Source organism: Gobius niger (assembly GCF_951799975.1).
Source record: "Gobius niger genome assembly, chromosome: 13".
NCBI lineage: Eukaryota > Metazoa > Chordata > Actinopteri > Gobiiformes > Gobiidae > Gobius > Gobius niger.
The window spans coordinates 9,229,001-9,250,359 of NC_136864.1; the positions used below are offsets into that span (position 1 = coordinate 9,229,001).

General features: G+C 41.7%; 1 protein-coding gene and 1 long non-coding RNA gene across 2 annotated transcripts in view; one reads left to right on the plus strand and one right to left on the minus strand.

Annotated features, from left to right (window-relative positions):
- Nucleotides 1-11,178, minus strand: part of col11a1b (collagen, type XI, alpha 1b) — a 185,727-nt gene extending 174,549 nt beyond the window's left edge. The window contains exon 1 of the mRNA XM_079569937.1: nt 10,860-11,178. Within this exon, the coding sequence (XP_079426063.1) occupies nt 10,860-10,974 (115 nt within the window). The 5' untranslated portion in view covers nt 10,975-11,178. The remainder of the gene's footprint in view (nt 1-10,859) is intronic.
- The window catches only part of LOC306973129, a 268,899-nt gene that overhangs the window by 187,888 nt on the left and 59,652 nt on the right, over nt 1-21,359 (plus strand). Inside the window, exon 2 of the long non-coding RNA XR_013793548.1 lies at nt 18,405-18,507. This is a non-coding gene — a long non-coding RNA (uncharacterized lncRNA). The remainder of the gene's footprint in view (nt 1-18,404; nt 18,508-21,359) is intronic.

Here is a 21,359-nt window from a genome sequence, read left to right on the forward strand (position 1 = left end):
CTGCTTTAGGCAGTTCACTCCTAAAACTTCAAAATCTTTCTGTCTACCAGGGCACCGCTCGTTCTTAGATCATCTGTGCATCATCTTTCAGTTCACATATGGAACTAAAATATGAAAGTACGGTGCATTATCTGAACAATCTCCAAGTCCACGTGTGAGTAAATGCTCCTGAAACGTTAGCCTGAAAATGTCTTATCAAAGTCCCTCAGTGCTGATGTTATTATGGACCTCGGCCAAATGAAAATCACACTGGTGAGTCTGACCTTACTGATATGCAACAAAACTGTAATTTATGGAGCTTGTTTGGACTCAGTTTTGGTGAAAAGCCAAGTATGTGTCACTGTGAAGGGAAATGTTTACAGCGTCTGCAAAATGTCCTATTGCATTACTTTATGTGACTATACTTTAATTATGCTCCTAAGCTAAACGACTTTACAATCTGAAGAAAAAGACATCTATTCTAGACTATCTATATCTACTCTATGCTACATTAGGCAGTTAGTCAAGTCTTTTTTTCTGGGGAAGGAGCTTAAAGCAGTACTAAGTAACTCGTGCCCCTAGAGGCCATAAGCGCCACTGCAGGTGTTGTAGCATGTTGCACTTTTTTTTACTCATTAATTGTCCGTGAGAGCAAATACTACGCTGACAGAAAAGACAAAGGGAGAGAGGGATATTGCACATCCAATCACACAATGGAGATCATTTCTTTCACTCAAACTTGGCTGTAAATACTGTTTAAGTGGCGCTAGCCCGCAGTTAGCTTTGCCCGTTAGCCTGTTAGCTTCTTTGTGATTAGTGTGTATTGGTGACTCGGGAAAGTTTTAATTGCGGTTTTCTGACCAGAGACACCAGTGGGAGATGAAAGACCCCCCCAATCATCCCATTTACACTTGTTTTACCCTCAGAGGGATTACGAAAAGGATTTACTAAGGTAAACAAGTTACTGAGTACTGCTTTAAGACATTATGGGGGTCATTTATCAAGACAGTTGCCTGTTGTGGGACAGTAGCCCATAATGTACCATTTTGAAATTGCGTGTATTACCGGATTAGAGATCCAAATCTGATGTGTAAATATGATACTGCAGCGTAAATTACTCATTTCACACATGAGCAAACGCTTGGTAAATGAGCCCCGATGTTTTTTTCTTACAGTTATGCCGAAGCTAATGGCAACAAATGAATCCAAACAAGGACTTAACACTGGAGCCGATGACAAAATAGTTTACAAGATTGTCTTCTCATTGGGATACTCCCCCCTTTATGCATGTCAGTTTAGAAATAAGGACAATGAGGGTGCTTTGTTTAAAAGAAGTTCAGTAAAAGGAAGCCCCAATGTTTTTGATAGTGTCAAACTGTCTGCTTTTAGTCATATTAGAAGTATTTCAAAAAGGGAACAAAGATTGACTTGAAGAGAGATGTGGATTCAATCAGACAAATCAAACCCTGCCCCTTTTACAAAATACAATGACCATTAGTCAGACGCAGTTCAACAATAGAGAGACAGAATCTGACCACTGAACCATCGTAGCAGCATGGTTGGTTGAGTGGTTTGCTCTCCTGCCTCACAACAAGAAGGTTTTATTCCCTGACCTTGACGACCTTTTTGTGTACAGTTTGTCTGTTCTCTCCGCGTCTGAGTGGGTGTATATTCTCCCATGTCTCCCGTCAATCCAAATCATGCACAATTGGCTAAAAAGTGTCTAACTTGGGAGTCCTAACCAAACCAAGCGCTGAAAATTGGCCCCAAGGTGGTGCAGTCAGGTTCCCCACTGCTTCGTACTTGTTGCACATGGAGCACTGAAGGATGAGTACAAACAGATTTCCATAAAAAACACCATTTTGGAGTTTGCAGATAAAAATATTGCTCTCTTGACTACAAAAACTGTGATATATCTTCGAAACAGATAAACATTGAACGGCCTGGACTCTAACATCAAGAGAAACCGAGTTAAATTATTTGTTTATCCTAAAAATAAGACATATTTTCTTAACCAAAACCGAGATCAAACAACAGTGGACTGTAGGACCCACTGCTCTGTGATTTAATGCCATTCACATCATGCCGTAAACACTCTTTATGACTGTAAAATTCCCATATTAAAACCACTGCTGCCCTTTATGGCACTCCATGTAGCAACAGTCAACAATGAACAATGGCGTATGAAATGTCCTGGATCGAGAGCGGGCCAAGAACAATTTTAACTAACAATGTTTAGACAGGGGCATTGTAAATCTCAATATTAGAAACAGCATCTTCCAGGATCACGAAAACAGAACAGTTGCAAAGACAGCGGACGTCGCGTGACCCTCCTGCCCACAGTCCCGGGCAGGAAGTGTGTCCTCTTCAAAAGGCCCAGAGACAATAAACAATGTCGGGGTGAGGAGAAAATCCCTCTCAGGAGATAAGGGCCGTGGGGAGAAGCAGATAACGAGGCTCATTTGAAATCTCCCTCCCAAGGAACAAAACAATTTAATGATTCATGTGGTTCTGGAAAATACGTCATTTGGGACGCTGCAAAGATGACTGGTTTATGCAAAAGAAGGAGCTCACAAATCTTAGACGGTAGACTTTTTAAACTACCTATAATGCATTCCAGTGCCTCAGATTTGTTACGTGTTATCTGAAGAAAACTTTAATCTCTTTCAAAAGATGACCAAAATGTCTTCACTTTATAAACACAATCAATCAAACAAACCACCTCTGATAGCTTCCATGAGTGCCAGTTTTCTGCTCATGGATGGAAGTCTCTCAATACACGATCAAAGAATTTCAAGGTTTTCGGGAAACTATTTTTCAGCACTAACCACCAAGTTGTGAAAACCACCAAGTCATCAAAAGGGGATAAAAAGTTTCAGTGGTTTTCAAATTTGCACCAACTTTATCACCTTATAAAATAGTTGACCTTCCAAGTTATACCTGACTGCAACCAAGATCCATTGAGGATTAAACTAAATTTAACTAAATTATATTTAAACTGGGCGAGTAAACAATGTCTAGATAAACTTCTAACTACTAAACCCTTAATGAAATTATTCATCCATCCACTTTGTTCTGCTTTACCAGTGTTCGGGTCACGTGGGCAGCAGTCTGAGCAGAGACGTCCAGACTTCCTTATCCACGCGCACTTCCTCCAGCTCTTCCAAAGTGGATCCCGAGACATAGTCCCTCCAGCGTGTCCCTCAGGGCCCCCTTCCAATGGGACGCGTCCTCCACAGGGAGGCGAGAGGCATCCAGAACAGATGCCTGAGCTCCCTCTGCTTGATCCTCTCAACATGAAGGAACAGTGGCTCTACTCTGAGCTCCTCACAAGAAACTGACCCCCTCATCCTATTTCTAAGGGTACACCTCTCATTTTTACAGTCCGTGCGTATCTGCAATCTTGTCCTTTCGGTTATGACCCAAATATTGTGCCCATCGTTGAATAGGAACGTAGATTGACCAGTAAGTCAAGAGCCTTGCCTTTCGACTCAACATCTCAGCTTCTCAGCTTCTGGACTGTTCTTCACCACCAACAGTCCAATACAGAGACAATGAAATGACCTCTAATTAATATTATAAAGTGTAAAATTGCAAATGACCCTGAGTATCACCCGTAGTCCACCCACAGTTTCAGAACCACAGATGTATAGTATTTATAATTGAGCTAGTTTGGAAAGTCACTGAAAAAATAGGTCAACTGCCTCAAAGCATTAAGCTGGTACCGCACACACTGCAGAATCCCTTAAAACTCTGTGCATGCACCCTGGCATTAGCTACTGTACCATTAAATCTCCTCTATTTGTTTAAGTCATGTGGCACGTGAAGCCAGGAAATGCTGATTGTGCAGTTCCTGTCCACTTCCAGATGGGCGGAGCTACGTATGCACATGTTGAAGCTATTATATCCATGGCACCACTCCTATAATACCCCCTTCCCACCCTCCCCTAACTAAAACATACAGAGAAGCAACCCTAGCCCTGTAGCTACTTCTCATGTGACCAGGAAAAACAGGGAGTGGGGTGTGGAGTCAGACCAGAGATCACAGACATGGATGTGATTTGAGGAATTGAGGTAGTGCAGGCTGCCTTGATGGAAAATACTGGAGTAGCTTTTTGGCTGATAGAGATTGTGACAGTGGATAAGACTGGTCAATATCAGCTTTAGCTGAGGGTCAGTTGGGTGAAGCAAAATGACAAAGAAGATGGTTGGAAAACAGAATGGAAAGGATGAAAAATGTTTTGTACTTTGCTTGCTATCTATCTATCTATCTATCTATCTATCTATCTATCTATCTATCTATCTATCTATCTATCTATCTATCTATCTATCTATCTATCTATCTATCTATCTATCTATCTATCTATCTATCTATCTATCTATCGCACTTTCTTTCCATCCTCCCTTCCTTCTTTCTTTCTTTCCTTCTTCCTTTCTTTCTTTCTTTCTTTCTTTCCTTTTTCCTTCCTTCCTTCCTTCCTTCCTTCCTTCCTTCCTTCCTCCTTTCCTTTCCTTCTTTCCTTCCTTCCTTTCTTTCTTTCTTTCTTTCTTTCTTTCTTTCGTAACTACATGGTTAGCTCAATCTAAATAGATCCCCTAGAGGCAGGATATTTTGTTTGTTTATCAGTTATTTTACTTCCGAAACTACTGCAATTTTGGCAATTGGCATTCATGTTGCAATTTCAATTTGATGGCGTCCAATTGTGCAGCTCTACAGGGGAGAACCTTTTCAAAAATGCTATTATCGGTGATAATTTGTATCTATAGGCACATTTGCTAAATGTGCACACATCCCAAAAAAATCCATTGAACATGATGATTTCTCTGTGCATCAAAGTATGCCATGGACTACTTGAACACTTGAGCTCACACATAAACACATATAGGTTAATCTTCTGAAGGTTTTTATGCGTAGCAGTTTTGATGGATTCACATTTCCCCGGTTTAAATTTTTACATTCAAAATAAAAGCAGGTTGTGCTGGAATAGTCACTTCGAAGGCAATACATCAAGTGTATGTGTCAATGATTGTGTATTGATATCTTCAAGTCAACTCCAACAATTTTTATCCCCCAATGTACAATATAATATAAAACAAAATAAAACTAGAACAAAGCTTGTGAGTTGACACGCACACCAAATGACTAGACAGACTCAGACTTAATATTGTTAAAAACACCCACATAAACTTTTGGCCAAAGAAAACAGTGCGTAAAATAAAATAAAAAATGCGCGTCCATTTTTACATCTCACACAAATGCCTCGTAAAATGGAAAATAGTTTGCGGGCTCCTTTTGAATATTGAGCTACTGGTTCTTAAAAAAAAAAAAAAAAAAGACAGTTTTCACCAAAGCTCTCTTTGTGAGTTTGAGAATGCCTCTCTGCATTACTGCATACCTCACAGGCTCATATATTCCAGATGTGCTGAATTGGCCCATGCTCTCTCACTCTCTTCTCACTTTCCACTGGCCTCGCTTCACCGAATCCCCTAAAAACCGGCAATATCCCAAAGCAATTTAAAAGATGCAGAGTTCTTATAGGAGTCTGTGCCAGCATGCGATGCCCTCAACACATCCTGCATCCAAGTAAAGAGAAAAAAACGGAGCATTTTAATGATAAGGATGGAAAACCGCAAGAGTGCAAAAAAGTAGTGTCTGGATTTTTTTTTGTGCGCAAGTCTAGTCAGAAGGGTAATTTGTCAGTGCTGTCTAGGTTTTGTGATATAGTACCTGCCATGTTAACAAGCTCCTAACATGACAACGGACTGGGGAGAAAACCGAAAGGCTCGCGCTGACACGACAATCTCGTGCTAAACCCCATCACAGACACTTCCAAAGCAGACGCAGACACACGAAACCGCCATTGTCACTTGAACAGAAAAGAGTTATAACAAGTCACAGATGCCACAACAGCAAGTGAGAGTTGGACGTATTGCAGGAATGAATGGCGGTAATTGCAAGCATTGTCCATTCAACTGTACCCACATTCGAAGGAGGTAGATTGCTGCCCTGGGGTAAGATTGGCGGAAGTGTGGTTACTAATCTGCACCCACACTCTCTCAAACAACACATTGGCAAGGTGTGCGAAGTGTCTTTGCTCCAGGACGAAACAACAGGTCACGGTTTCGCGGAAGGTTTGATTACAGAACTGTGTGGGCTCTTCTGTGTGGAGTTTGTACGTTCTCCAAGTTCCCCAGTTTCTCCCATCGACCCAAAACACCACAATAGCGCCATCCTCAGACTAGGTAATTCTGACAGATGATGAAAGAGCTTAAAGGAATAGTTCACCGCTCTTCCATACTGAGATATGTTCTTACCTGAGTCTTTGTGGGTGCCCATGGAAGACCGTGGTATAGCTTCCAACTTCACCCTCATTTGGAGCTATAGGAATACATTGGGAGATGCCAAATGCGAACAATGTCTTTGGTCGTTTTACGTGACTGAGGGCACGCACAAAGACCAGACAGGTAAGCACCAACTCGTCTAAGCTCAGGTAAGAACATATCTCAGTGTTAAAAAACGGTGAACTATTCCTTTAACACTGCTCCGGTGCTCCTCACAGGTTGGCATTGATGGATTTGTCAAATGCAGAAGATCCATTTATAAGGGGACAAGAATAACCAGTTCTCATTTCCAAAGCCCAAATTGATTGACTCTACTTGACTCTCCCTGGATGTCTGAGCATTTCTTTGATTGACCTTTGTTCTGGCAAAGAATCTGGAGAAGAAGTTGCTGAGAGGACCTCCCGGAAAGGGTTCAACACATGCTTCCATCTTATTTTATTGTCCATTTTCTGTCAAATATTGTGCTGTGTTGGGTTGGTTTTCGAAAGACCTCTGTTTGGAAGCCCCCTATCTGAAGGCATAATCCAAAAACGGTAGGTGTTTTTCTGAGCCACTCTCATTGTGACCTGCTGACCAACATCTGACCAACTGTATTGACTTATTTGTATCTTGATCTGGACGTAGAATTGAGCAGAACCGTAATCGGGGCAGGATATGTATTTTTTTGCGTCATTACTATGTTGTCCATTTACATTTTGAGAATCTCCACCATCTTTTTTTTTTATTGGCAATTAAACCCATGACATCGGCTTATGTGGTCTCCCCGCGGGCCCCAAGGGATTTTGGGTCTTGCTGCTCGGTCGTTTTCGTGTCAGTGCCATCTACTGTGATTCTGGCAGGATAAGCCACAATTACCGTACACTGGCAGCCTGTAAACGCCGTGAGCACATCCAGCAATTATGGTTGGCCTAAATATCAGTCAGAGAAGAGAGAGCGAGATGGGCATTGAGCTGCATGGACCAATGTGGGTTCAGTTTAGGAAAGGCACTGTATGATTTTGAATAGGAATAGAAAAGAAAGAAAAAGGTAAAGCTACGGTCAGTGCGGCATGTGCAAGTAAATAAATGGAAGAGAGATGGTCAGTTTAAGATGAGCAATTGTCACTAAGCTAATGATATACTTTCCGTCAAAGTACAGCATGCTAGCTCTATTATAAGAGTGGGGATTTCATGTGGGCAAAGTCGGACTTCTCGCTGCACGGGTTCCAAACTTGCACATATGCAACTGGGCAATATAAACAATGTCATTGTCATGGATTGTCCATCAATATACCGGTGCTAGCCATTTGCAGGGCGTGTACATACATCTAATACCCTAAAACAGAGTGCAACAAGGAAACGGTCAAGTCATAGGTAGATATAACTCAAGCTAAAAGAGATATTCTGTAGTTGAGTCACTCAAAAGTCTAAGTCCTAGTCATTTAGAACTTGTCGGAGTTAGGATCGAGTTCAAGTCCAAATATCCTACACTGCCTGACTAAATAAAAACAGTTGCCAACCTGGATAATAACAGTTATGATCTGGGGTTGCAACACTTGGTCGGGACTCAGGTCTAGGTTCAGCAACACTATGATTCCCCAAAGAATTAGATCGGCTGAATGACAAGGTTATTCAATCAATAATTTCGTCTTTACTGGCACAGGCATATTCCAAGATGACAATGCCAGGGTTCATCTAACTCACATTGTGAAGGAGTGATTCAGGGAACATGATACATCAGAGTCCAATTTTTAACCCCTTTGAGAATATTTGGGATGTGCTGGAGAAGACTTTGCGCAGTGGTCACACTCTCCCATAATCAACACAAGGTCTGGCTGAAATATTAATGCAACACTGCATTTTTTTTTGACATTGCAGAAGCTTATTGAAGCAATGTCACAGCGAATGCGTGCTGTATTATTAGATGTGGTGATGTTTTTATGGTCAGGCAGTGTATGTTCCAGGTCACAAGTCAATACGTTTGAGTGTTAGTCGAGACTTTATTGCTTAAAACCAAGTATAGCAGTACTGCCCCTCAGAAACTCAACCAAACAAATCCAAGTCAAGTCCCAGAAATGACTTTTAAAGCAAATCCCAAGTGACTCTGGGATTCACAAACTTCTTGAGAAAGGAGGTTTTTAACTCTCTCAATCAACTAAATCTCAATGTAGCTTGTTTAGTTGCTGGATGTTGTATTTCAAATGCTTTGGCCCAGAAGTAGCTTTTCTGTAAATCTAGATATTGTGGTCTTTAATTATTGGTTAGGGCCTTGTGTTTACATTCCGATGACATTTAACATTTTGTCATTGTTTTTTTTACTCCTCGATTAACCAAACTTACTGTAAATTAAAAATGTTGATGGCTTACTTCTGAAATTGTGGAGTAAAAAAGACTTCTGACAAAACCAAGACAACTATACACTCACCACATCTCATGCCAAAAGATGATTAGACTTTGTTTGGGAAAATGCCTCGTCACGCCCTCAGAAATGCCCACAATGGCTTTGATCAGCCCCATTGCCCTTCATACTGTTGCATAATGGCGGATCGTCAGTCAAAGGACTTTCCGGAGAGTTTATGGACAAAGAGAGCAGACTGGAGAGGAGCACTTAATGTGACCCACATATGTGTTTTTAAAGCACTCCAGATTTTTTTTTTTTTTCCTCCTTCTTTTTCCACCGACGCCTCTTTAAGTGAGAGCCCAGATAATGTGGAAAGATGGTGATCGGCTCAGACCAGAAATTCACTCCCAGAATTCCGCAGCGGACCAAGCGACTGGTGCAAAACGTAGGAATAACTTTGAGATTTATAGACAAAATACAGATTTAGACAAGATGAAACACAGGAGTCAAAAATACTGCCGGATTAAAGGCAAGTACAGTAGAGTTAATATGATAGTAGAAGTAGATAGTAGTTGTAGTAGTTGTATGATAGTGATGTTAGCAAATACCTGGACTTAGTAGCTTACATTCATTTCTCTGTGAGTAAGTTAGAGCGACTTACTTTTGGGGAAAAGTTCATTGAATTGACATAAAATTACTCGCTAATATCTTGCAATTTCATCACGTTTGGTAGCGGCCATTTTGAATCTGGTGTTCATTATCGATCTGTCCAGAGAAAAGCAGCTGTAGGTCGTTACTATGGTTACCGCTTCATCTTTCATTGCTTCGCCCCGATTGGCCACGGGACCCGCTGACGTTTCAACCATGAGAAAATGATACCCTGCCGACGTGCCCACAAAGAAAAGGTGAGGCGACGGACATCTTGGTCCCCCTCCCGTTCCCATACTATTTTCGTTTTACAGGCCACCCTAATTGGCGATTTGCCCAATTACATCCAAACCAAAGTTAAGTTTAAAACAATTATTTTTTGTACCATGCCCAGTCATGAACCACATCCAACGTCACAACTGGCAAAAGGTTGCTCATACTTTAAGCAAACCCCACCCCCTGATTTAATGTATAGCACCTCTTTATAATAAATACTGGCAAAAGTAAAAGTGATCTGTCTTGTGTCTAACTTTACTACTTATATATTCTCTCACTGAACTCACCTCACCTATACAATGGCGTTCAAGCAAGTCCGTCAACACAAAAAAGTTTCATTTACCCTTGCCCCATAAATTACGGCTATCCAATACTGCCACTGCATACATTATGGTAAACTGGTTTGTAGCATTGGCATGGATTCTATGGACACATTTTTTCCAAAATATCGCCCACCCCACACTTAATCACTGTCATTTCGCTGCACTGTTTTTATTCAAGTATAAACGGTGGCAAGCTGCAGTTATACAGAGTGTGTAAAACTTTTCCCCACTGCCAATCACTTTCCGACGGAGCTGCCAAGTCGAGGCGCACAAAAGACATTTATACTGTATAGTAAAATAATGGAAGCAGAGAATAAAGTGTAGTGTTGCTGGAGAGACGTGCAATTTAAACGGCGTAATGTACATTTTTATGAAGATATATTAGGCAGCATTATATCTCACTTACCGCATTTACAATATGCATTAGGAGACAAATTTCACTTTGAGTCCAGAGTTATAAACCTGGCATGAACGTTTGTCATCATTAACAAAGGAAATGGAAGATAGAATCTAGTTGCAGTCTCTATATTTGCTGAGTGGTCTAACACATGTCCCAGACTGGCCATATATCCATCAAAGAAACAATGTGTTGGTCTAGTCTACTACAATTTTACTACAGTAAGAATAGTCATTTAACACTGGCTCTACTCTTCAACCTAGAGTCCACATTATTCAGTGGTTTGATGATACTACTGGAGTGCGCAAATAACAGTCCGTCCATCCATCATTACGCACGGAAAGGCGACATAAAACTTTTATTGACGATTTGGTTAATTTTGGAGGTGATAGAGCGCAAAAAGTCATAGTCATTACGCACTGTCAACATAACACTGTTTTTTTTTTCATATTTCAATAGCCTAATCATCCCACCGCTTTCAGCTGGTCCTCCGTGGGCATCGAGCCAACAAGTCTACGATAAGCATCCTCTCGCCATCGTCTATCCCATGGCTTAACTTTAATACTGTCTCTTACCTGCTTGCACAGTAGCGGTTTGAAAAAGTAAAAAGAGCGTGATGACAGCGGATAGCGTCGAGTCCCGTAGTCGCCTTTTCGTTTTCCACCTGGCGGGCCACCACTGCGTCTCCATGGTGAGAGATGTCCCGAAGACGGACAGCCAAACTCGGGTTTCACAAAAACAAAAAGTTCCCCTCTATACAATCCACAGGTCAGTGCGTCCTCTAAAGCTCCATGTGTGAGCAAGTGCAGGGGCTTATGCGACAATCCACGGGTCCGACCGATCCTCTGCCCCTTCAGACTGATGCCAAAGGGCTCCGTGGAAAGAAGAAGAAGAAGAAGAAGAAGAAGAAAAAAAAGAGGCGCTCAAGCTTTGGAAGGAGCGCACCGCCACACCGACAGGAGGCTGGACTGAACCTGAACCACCGCGCGAACTGACACTTGGGGAGCCGTGGCATCGTCAAATCACCGAGCGGAAAAGTTGTCTCTGAGCCCGCCCCCTGCGAGCGGAGAGGAGCGGAGTGGAGCATCGCTGCATCCAGGAGACGGGGAGAGGACGCGACGGTGCGCAGACCGGCTTCAGGGTTTTGAACAGTGTTGTCTGAACAGTTTCAAAGATGCGACTTTTCCCCCACCGAAAATACTTCACCTGCAAAGAGCTCACAGCCTGTTTCAGTCAATGCGTTTGCTTTGAATATGTGGACCACAACAGCGTTATAAACCAACGCAAGTTTAAACAAGGACTGACTCAAGTTTATAGAGGTAAAGTATGTTCAATCCAGCACCAACAAGCACTAAACCGGCTGACTTTACCACGATTTCACTTGACCACCTTTCACGAAATAGTTTGCAGATGCCAGAGTTACAAGGGTAAAGTTTAGGGGAAAATGATATTTCAAAAGATAAAAAGAAGAGCCTTGTACAATGACTTAGCCAAGGTTGACATAGTAGTGATGTAGTAGTGATACAAGTAGTGAAGATTAATCCTGACAGTAACAACTTTGCACCAGTTCAGATCATTTTTGCCTTTTAGAAATGTGCAGTAAGATCTGTCCTAAGTAAAATCCTAGTAAAATGTGAATTGTTTGATCCAATGGAAAACTATAAAACGCTTATTTCCATGATTGCCATGACATCTCTTTCAACTTCTCCTTGTTTTGTTGTGTGTAATCTCTTGACTGAATTAGTTAATAATTGTTCAGTATTTCCACTGTGTTACTTGATTTTTCCTGAAATACGATTCAGTTGCCATATGCAGTAAGAGAACTATTCCCAACCTCTACATATCTGCATTAATGGTCCTCCCCTCTCATAGGGTGGTGGGATGTCGTTGCTTCTGGACTTGGCTAACCCATGGGTCCATGGTACTAAGCTCCACCCAAAGTCTTTCCTTATTGTTCAATTTGCTTAAACCACTCCTCTTGAACTTTTCACAAAACCTGAGAAGAGAAGTTGACCAGACATCACCCGGGGGACTTAAAAAGTCTTATAAATCTTCAAAGTTGTTTAGTTTTTAAAGTGCGGTCCTCCCTGGCGTGTTCTCCTGGTGAGACTTGGAGTCCTACTGGAATCCGAAACATATGTCTTTTCCTTCTCCTGTGAATGTGGAGCAGTGGCTCTACTCCGAGTTGCATCATTACACATACTACAAAACTCAACATATAAAACAGGTTTCTATCGAATGTGTAAATAGTGTCCATTTGCGAAAGTAACACTGACTTTAATTGACCACAAATTATAGGATGATTTATATGGGAAACTGCATTCGTGACTCCTTGATTTCCTCCTCCCATTGTTTCTTCCTTCAAATGTGTCATAATCAGGGTTGTGGGTTGTCAGCTTGTCTCCATCAATATTAATTATAATTGCCTCCTGCCTGTGAAGCCCGTGAATGTGATACGCAGTGCAGTATAATGGCTCATATCAAAGCCCTAGTGACCAGAGTCAAATGCTTTCCAGACTTTAGGAGTTTCCTCGTGCAGTTCTTGGATATTTTTCAGGACACGCGCTACTCAGGGCTGGGAGTAATTAAAGGTTGTTGGAGACGAGTGGAACAAAGCACGGAGGCACAGGTGGAAGCCATACTAGCGTCCTCCCCGAGAGGCGGGTGCGCGGGACAGTCGAACAGGGCGGTGGCAGACTCTGTCACATGGACAGCCAACACACTTCGGAAAATTTGTCGGCCTTTCGTAAATGTTATCTCAAAGCGGTAATTAGAAGCATGTCACACAAGAGTGAAGCTATAGGGAAAGAGTGAATAAGGCTAAACTTACTAAGGTCAGGCAAAGACCACCGTTTTGAAGATTGACTGAATATTATTGCTATTAGACTGGTCAAGGCTTTTGGCTTCTACACTTTTTAATTCACTTTTGATTGACCTATTGTGCGTTGATGAGGAAAACAGATATTGGGTGAAGAACTCCACGAAAAAGGGTCTAAGAATCAAATAGTTTTGGTTTGCCGTGAGATAACAGCACTGCACCCAGACATTGTGCTCCTTGTTTCTGCGCTTGTGCTTTTGATTCTGCATGACATCTCTATAGTCTTTGTCAGTCACCGTCACCCTGTAAAAGGGGTTCAGTGAGTACACAATGAGCCTGAAATACGACCATAGAGACCCACCGCTGCCTTTACCAAAAGAACAATATTGACCAATGTCCTCACCGTGATAAATGTTAGACTTCTGAAAATCCTGACTAACACCCACTCCACACAGTCATGGGAGGAAGAAATAGCAAGTTTACAGCTTTATTTGTTTAGACAAAATAAATAAAAAACAGCGGTTTGGCGGACGGGGACCTTTGTCATAAACACTGGTGGTGATGGGTCACTGAGAGGATGCCATCTTGAAAAGAGATCAAGGTCGGTCATGTAAAAAAAAAAGCAGAACTAAGTGACTCATGCCCCTAGAGGCCATAAGCGCCACTGCAGGTTTCGTAGCATGTTGCAGATTTTCACTCATTAATTGTCCGTGAGAGTAAATACTACGCTGACAGAAAAGACAAAGGCAGAGAGGGATATCGTACATCCAATTACACAATGGAAATCACTTTTTTCACTCAAACTTGGCTGTAAATACTGTTTAAGTGGTGCTAGTCTGCAGTTAGCTTTACCCATTAGCCTATTAGCTTCTTCTTCGTGATTCCAGGAGTTTGTATTGCACCTCCGACCCAGTGCAGGGAGTTGCAAGTGTCTTTCCTGAACAGAGACACCAGAGGGAGATGAAAGACCCCTAATCATCCGTATTACCCCCAGAGGGACAGCGAAAAGGATATATTAAGGTAAACAAGTTACTTAGTACTGCTTTAAAAACAGTGGCCTACAAACATTAGAGCTTCCAATTAAGCGAGGAATCAAGATTGTCGATTTAGAGAGTCATTATTTAGGACAATTTGAGGATAAGGAAGTCAACTATGAACAACTGGTCGATAGGTTCTTGATCAGTATCTAAACCTCCAAGGATGAAACAAAGAGAGAATATCAAGATTCCACACAGAAAAACTGCACACGGTTAAATCTGGGACCTATTTGCCATAACCATAATCTAACCAGACCATGGAACTTGGAAGATTTTGCGAAAACTTAACTGGGTCGATTGCAGCCAGCCACCTCAGAACCACATTTACTTAACTTGGGCGTAACATTACTTGTAGCCTTTGCTGGAGAAAATCTTTGAATTGTACACAAATCAAACATTTCCATCACATGTGGAGTCAGCCTCTGCCATCATTACGCCTGCTGTAACATGACGCTGCATATTATAACAAATCGAATCGAATCCTGAGGGCTGGTAACCGCAGACACATGCTGGAACATAATTGTTATGTTTAGGTGGAAGCCGCTTTTATCAAAGACATTCACTCAAGGTAAACCAGGGTCCAAACATTTCCATATTGGTTGTTTTTTGAACTAACAATACCTAATCAGAGCTGGACAGTGACTCCTGTAGCAAAATACAGATTGGAAAATTGACTTTAGTATCATTGAGAGTCAAATAATGTATTAGTTTAGGAATGTATTACTGCAAGTCCTTTTAAATACATACTTTTCTGGAATTTTCTGGAATTAAACAATGGTTTATTTCCACAATCAACATAACCTGTTGTACAGGGCAGGTGAGCGGATTCCTGCTCCTCAAGGATAGCATCTTCTGGCAGCGGACTCCTGAATCTTGTCTCCTTTAATGCACAGCATAGGACACGCAGGAAAGGGTGGTCCGGTTGCTTGGGGGCTGCTTCCCTCAATTCCAGACATAGGAAAGGAAAAAAAGGGGAAAAAGTAACAAGTAACTTGTCTACCTTGCTAAATCCTTTTCGTAGTCCCTCTGGGGGTAATACAAGTGGAATGTTTGGAGGGTCTTTCGTCTCCCCCACTAGTGTCTCTGGCCAGAAAACTGTGTTTGCAACTTGCCTGCACCGGGGTCGGAATCACCAATACACACTAATGGAATCACAAAGAAGAAGCTAGCATGCTAACAGGCAAAGCTAACTGCGGGCTAGCGCCACTTAAACAGTATTTACAGCCAAGTTTGAGTGAAAAAATGCTTCTAGTTCTGCTGTAACACACATGATTAAAATGTATATCTTGCTACCATGAACATCAATCAATCGGTTACTACTATACTTTTCATGTATATATTGTAAAATATGGTAACATGGTAATACATTAGGTATAGGAAATGAAAAATTATACACTTGTTGAAAAGCAGGGGACTCCAAAAGGCGGCCCGCGGGCCACTTCCAGCCCGGGAGATGATTCAATCCGGCCCCTGATTTGAGAGAAAGTCAATAGCCCATTCCTGTGCGGGATTATGAATCTTTACATGAACCAGAATACTGACTCCAGCCACTAGGGGGGCAGCTTAAATATAGAAAGAAGAAAAAGAATACTCCACATGTGTCCAGCAGAGGGCACGGACATAACAAAAGATCAGGATATAAACGACACATTATAGCCACGTGGTCAATGGACGGTCTGCCCCAGGGCGTCTGTGGCTACAATAGCATACCACCACAGAGTGAGGAGTGAATAAATAATGACTAGTGACAACTAGCAGACAGTTGTGACACAGGCTTAAGTGTAAGCCGTTTTTATGAGCCTACAGTCCTGTCAGGCTCATTATTATTAATTTATTGAAAAAAAGTTTCCTCAATATAACCAATCAAAACATATTATATTGGAGCCTTTGATTATGGACCCCATGGACCCCTGTTATAAAGTGTAACATATTGTGAATGTTGACTATTTTTTCAATCATAGGGGCAAGGAACATTGTATGAAATTTAAAGATTTTCAGCATGTACCTTGTCTCTGTATTTGTTTTGTACACTGTCTTATGTTTATATGGCTCGAAATAAAATATTAGATTCATTTCAATGGTTTGATGTTCCTATTTCAGAGCTTCAGAAGCTACTGTGCGCACTTTTGAAATGCACATACTGTATTCTTGTCCACCATGCTCCTCTCCTAATTGCAAACTTTGCTTATACCTCCTCTATTTCTCCCTACTTAAAACCATTTGAAAAGCTGTGTAAACCAGCTGTGTTTTTTCAGTGGCCCGTCGGTCTCTGGCAGAGCGGGCTGGTGGTAATTTCTTCTGCTTGTTTCATGTTGTTTGGCAAATGCAACCACTTGTTTCTTCCCCTCCGTCCAACTCGGTCTCAAAACTACAGCGTACTGGACATGTAAAATAAAACATCTTTGTATTTCGTCCAAACGCTGAGTAGTAGCTTACAGCCTCTCGCGCAAAGTCAGAAGCTACAATTTTCAGCCCTGCCTTCCACTTCGCGTTCAGCCTTCAGCTTTGTAGTTGTGAGGCGTATGATTACAACTGATGCATTTACTGCCAATATGTAGCAGCATGACATTGTATAATTATTCTATATTGAGTCTGGATTTCGGGCTCGCTGCAAGCCCGAGGCAGCTATAAAAACAGAAATGTCTCGACTGCATTTGCCCAGAAGGTTCGTTTTGCACCAAAGTGGATTTTAATCACATGCGCCAAAGTCTGGGAAAAAATGTTTGAACTGTTTTCGATGTAACTTAGACTGCGGTGGCTGGGAATAGGTGGTCCTGCAATGTTCCCTTTATTCATATTGTGGCAGTATCTAGGTCAGGGGGTCTACAGCCTTCGACATCAAAAACGAAGAAGAAGAAGTTATCAAAAATCTGTTTTAAACCGAAGAAAGTCTCCAAGAGCTGCAAATGTATTTTTATTTGCAAACAACAAAGCATGACTGTTTTTTTAATGATGTATGTTATAATTATAGGATTGCTCTTTAATGTAAAAATCTATTTACATGAGAAGGAAACAGAAAGGGATCTGAAGGATCTTTTCTTGGAACATTTGAAATCTTTTTATTCAGGCTCATGTAGCCAGTGTTGGGAGTAATGTATTACAAAAGTATATTACGAAAATACATGACTTTATTCAGTGACTAAGGAATGAAACATATTACATACTTACTTACTCGAGTTGCAAGTGCATTTAAATGTATGAACCAAAAAAATGCCAAACTCCCCCCAAATAACATGCAGCATGCCAAATCAAGTTGGACACTGGTGTATAAGATCTGCAGTTGCATGTAGTTAAAGGAACAGGCCACCATTTTTCCACACTGTGATATGTTCTTACCTGAGCTTAGACGAGTTGATGCGTACCTGTCTGGTCTTTGTGCTTGCGCTCAGTCACGCAAAACGAACAAAGATGTTGTTAGCATTTGGCCTCTCCTAGCATATTCCTATGGCTCCAAACGGGGGTGAAGTTAGAGGCAACCATGCTCTTCCACGAGCACGCATATAGACCAGACAGGTACGTATCAACTCGTCTAAGTTCAGGCAAGAACATATCACAGTATGAAAATATGGTGGCCTGTTCCTTTAACGTTGTCAAAACAAAACACAAGAGAATGGGGATAATGAAGGAAAAGGAAATCTCTGACTGCACTTTTGCTCAGTGGCTTTATCACTATTTTCAGTTTATGTTTTCAGCTACATTTTTGAAACAGTAATATGGACTACAAACATTACATTTTTAGAGCTGAAATCACTGATATAGAATTTATTTAAAAAAATGTAAGTAACCTGCCCAACACTTGTATAAAACACTCTCTAGCTTTGCTTTTCTTCCATTAAAGCTCCAAAGAGCTGCACAAGAGGCTTTAAAGGGGCTAAATGCAAGTTGATCATTTTCATACTCACTACTGCCACCTTAGGTCGAACACGTAACTGCAGCTTCTATATTCAGCTTGTGCATGACGGCAATTCGGACCCGAACTAACACCTTTTTGAGTGACAGTGCAGGATTTTAGAAGCAGCTGTGGTGAAGAGGTCTGAGCTCATTTTTTAGGACATGGCTGGAACATGTAGGGGGCGGAAAATACTTTTTTTTTTTTTTTAATCTCCGTATAGTCCCTTTTAAGTAACTTGCCCAACACTGGATATAGCCTATACTCGCTTGTATAAAAACACTTTCTAGGTTTACTTTTCTTCCATTAAAGATCCAAAGAGCCGCACAAGACACTTTAAAGGGACTATACAGAGTTTACAAATGTTAAAATTAAGTATTTTCCTCCCCCTACATGTTCCAGCCATGTCCTAATGTGTAGAATGAACCCAGACCTGTTCACCACAACTGCCGCTAAAATCCTGCACTGTCACTCAAAAAGTTGTCATGGGTCCGAAGTGCCGTCATGCATGAGCTTAATATAGAAGCTGCAGTTACACGTGTGACCTGAGGTGGCAGTAGTGAGTATAAAATGGCTAACTTGCATCTAGCCCCTTTGAAGGAGCCACATATGCCTCTTGACATTGTGATTGTGGGAAAATACTTTTTTTTTTAATCATTAAGCCAAATGACAACCAGCTATGCTCACTGCATGAAACAAAAAGCTGTATTTTTGAGTTAAATATGCGCTAAAAATGTCAAAGTATACATATTTTTTTCACGGTTTTGCTACTTTACTGTGTTAGTTTTGTAAAGTAAACTAAAGGTGAGTGGATTATGTTATTAGAAGTGCTGTGAAGAGGCTGTTTTAGCAAAGGTTCTCCTCAAGATGGAGAGAAGAACACTGCCAAGGCGAATGATGTTAATCTTTTAATAAATTAAAATTAAAAGCCTATGATTACATATTAAGCTTCTGCATCCTGTCCCGTTGGCGAGTCAGTCTCGGCTCCAGCAGGCACAGACACATTCCTTTGGGCTGCTGCGGTCGCGCGGTCGACTGCACCACCTCTCTCCTGCTGCCACACTCTGCCCGTGCATCTGTAATTTCACCAAAGGGGGTAGTTAACTCAGAGGGGGCGCACCAGTGATGTGGGAGGGCATCTGAGTTCAGGCAAACGGTGTTCAACTCTCAGATGATTTACGCTTCTGAACGCAACCCTGCGACCCCCATGCACCTGTTATTGTTTAGGAAAAGCTGGTCTCGAAAGAACAGAGCGGTGTTTTTAGTGTTTCCCAGGACACGCAAAAGTAACTATTTTAAAAACTATAACCAAAGATCTGCACTTCTGTTATCTGCAATAGGAAAAGTGACAGTTTCAAACATTAATGTGTGACTTTGAGTGATATCAGATGGCTTTATTTTATATTGCATTTGTAGACTTGTCTCATGAGATGTTAGCCTACTGCACCATGTTTTGGGTTGATGGTTGACTCACCCACAATTACATTTAGGATTATTATACACTGCCTGACTGAAGAAACAATGCCACATAGATTTAACTAACTGTTTTGATCGGGGGTCGCTGCAGTTGGTCAGGTCTGGGTTCAGCAACGCTATGTGCCAAAAGGAGGAGATCAGCTGACGACCTGAACATCCTGATTGACCAGGTTGTTCCATCAATGGATTTCTTTTTTCCTGATGGCACAGGCATATACCTAGATGACAATGCCAGGATTCATCAGGCTGATATTGTGAGATATGCATGGATTGGCCTCTAAAGAGTGCAGATCTGAACCCCATTGAGAGTCTTTGGGATGTGCAGGAGAAGGCTTTACGAAGTGGTCACACTCACCCATCATGAATACAAGATCTTGGTGAAAAGCAAATGCAATGCTGGATCTTTTTACTTTGCAGAAGCTTATTGAAACAACATTGGGGCGTGGGACCTTTTTTTTGTGGCGACTTTTTGGTCAGTCTGTGCATTCACCTATACGCTGTGTCCAAATGTCCTCCCTAGTCCCTTATTCACACCCCGCCCACTCTCTGCACTTCCGTTGTATTGGCACTTCCGGTAGAGCGCGAAGCCCATTCATTTAAACGGAGAACGAGGGAAAATGTTTGCCGTGTTTGTGTAAAAATGTCCAATGTTCACTTGCGCCAACATGTCCACACTGCACCGTTTCTCTGCATGGCCTAGTAACTGATTTTATCTGGACTTCTCCAGTCCCCTATTAACTGTTAGGAGAAAAGGGGCGGGCACAATTCATGGCAGTGCCCACAGGAACTTCCGGAATAGTGCACTGATACTGTTGGCGCTTCGGACAGAAGCCACTATTTTCTCCCCACTGCGTGATGTCGCAGGTGCTGCAATGTGCAGAAAGTAGGTCAGCCCAGTGTCAAAAGAAAAAGAAACCAAGAAAAAGTCCTTATTATTTTATATGTATTATTTTTGTATTATTTTTTGTTTAATAATATAAATGAAAAATGATTGGGTCAAAAAAAAAGTCAGCCAGGTGTCTGGACGCCAGCAGAAAAAGTGCACTACAGCTACTATAAGTTAAGCTAAACTACTCGCTGATCACTTTTCAGAATGCATGTGGGAAATTTTGAGTGCACTACTTTTTTCTTTGGACACCCCTGCAAAGTGGCGTATATACTATAGCGCACTATCGGGAGTGGTGTGGACATTTGGACACTGCCATACTTTTTTTTCTTTGCGATTATTTCACTTCCTTATTGCTGCCTTTCTCAAGTTTGAGAGCCTCTGCCTTTACGGGCACAGGATGTGACATATAAGTGACATATATTAGTATTTTCATTATTGTTGATGCGCAATCATTGAAATGTGGAACTCGCCCTTGTAACGAATGCTTGATAACAGTTACAATTTAAGGCATTTTAAGAAAAAGAAATAACTTTTCGCCATAAAATTGTCACTTCCCATCCCAAACTACTGCATCACCCTGAGTTGTCCGTGGTAAAGGCTCATTAACGTGGATGAGCCGGCCGTCGTGGTGTTTTCTTGTCCCTGTCAGACGGTTTAATGAATGCATCTTCCCACTGGTGCATGCTCTGTTATGGTTAGTTAAGTGGGGAGCATCGCCATAATCCAAACAGGCCCAGACCTTCTCATATTTCACAGGCGTTTGAGGTCTGCGATGTCCAGCTGTAAAAGTGATAGTGAAGGGGCCCATAATGTTGAGGAATACAAGCTCTTAAGCCGATGGAGGACCAGCCATAAGCCCTGCCTTGTTATTGTACATGTGGGGTGATTTAGGGACGCTCGCACTATCGGGGAAGGGACAAGATTCGGAAAGGGTGTGCAGACAGAAATTGTACTTTAAGCTCTTGT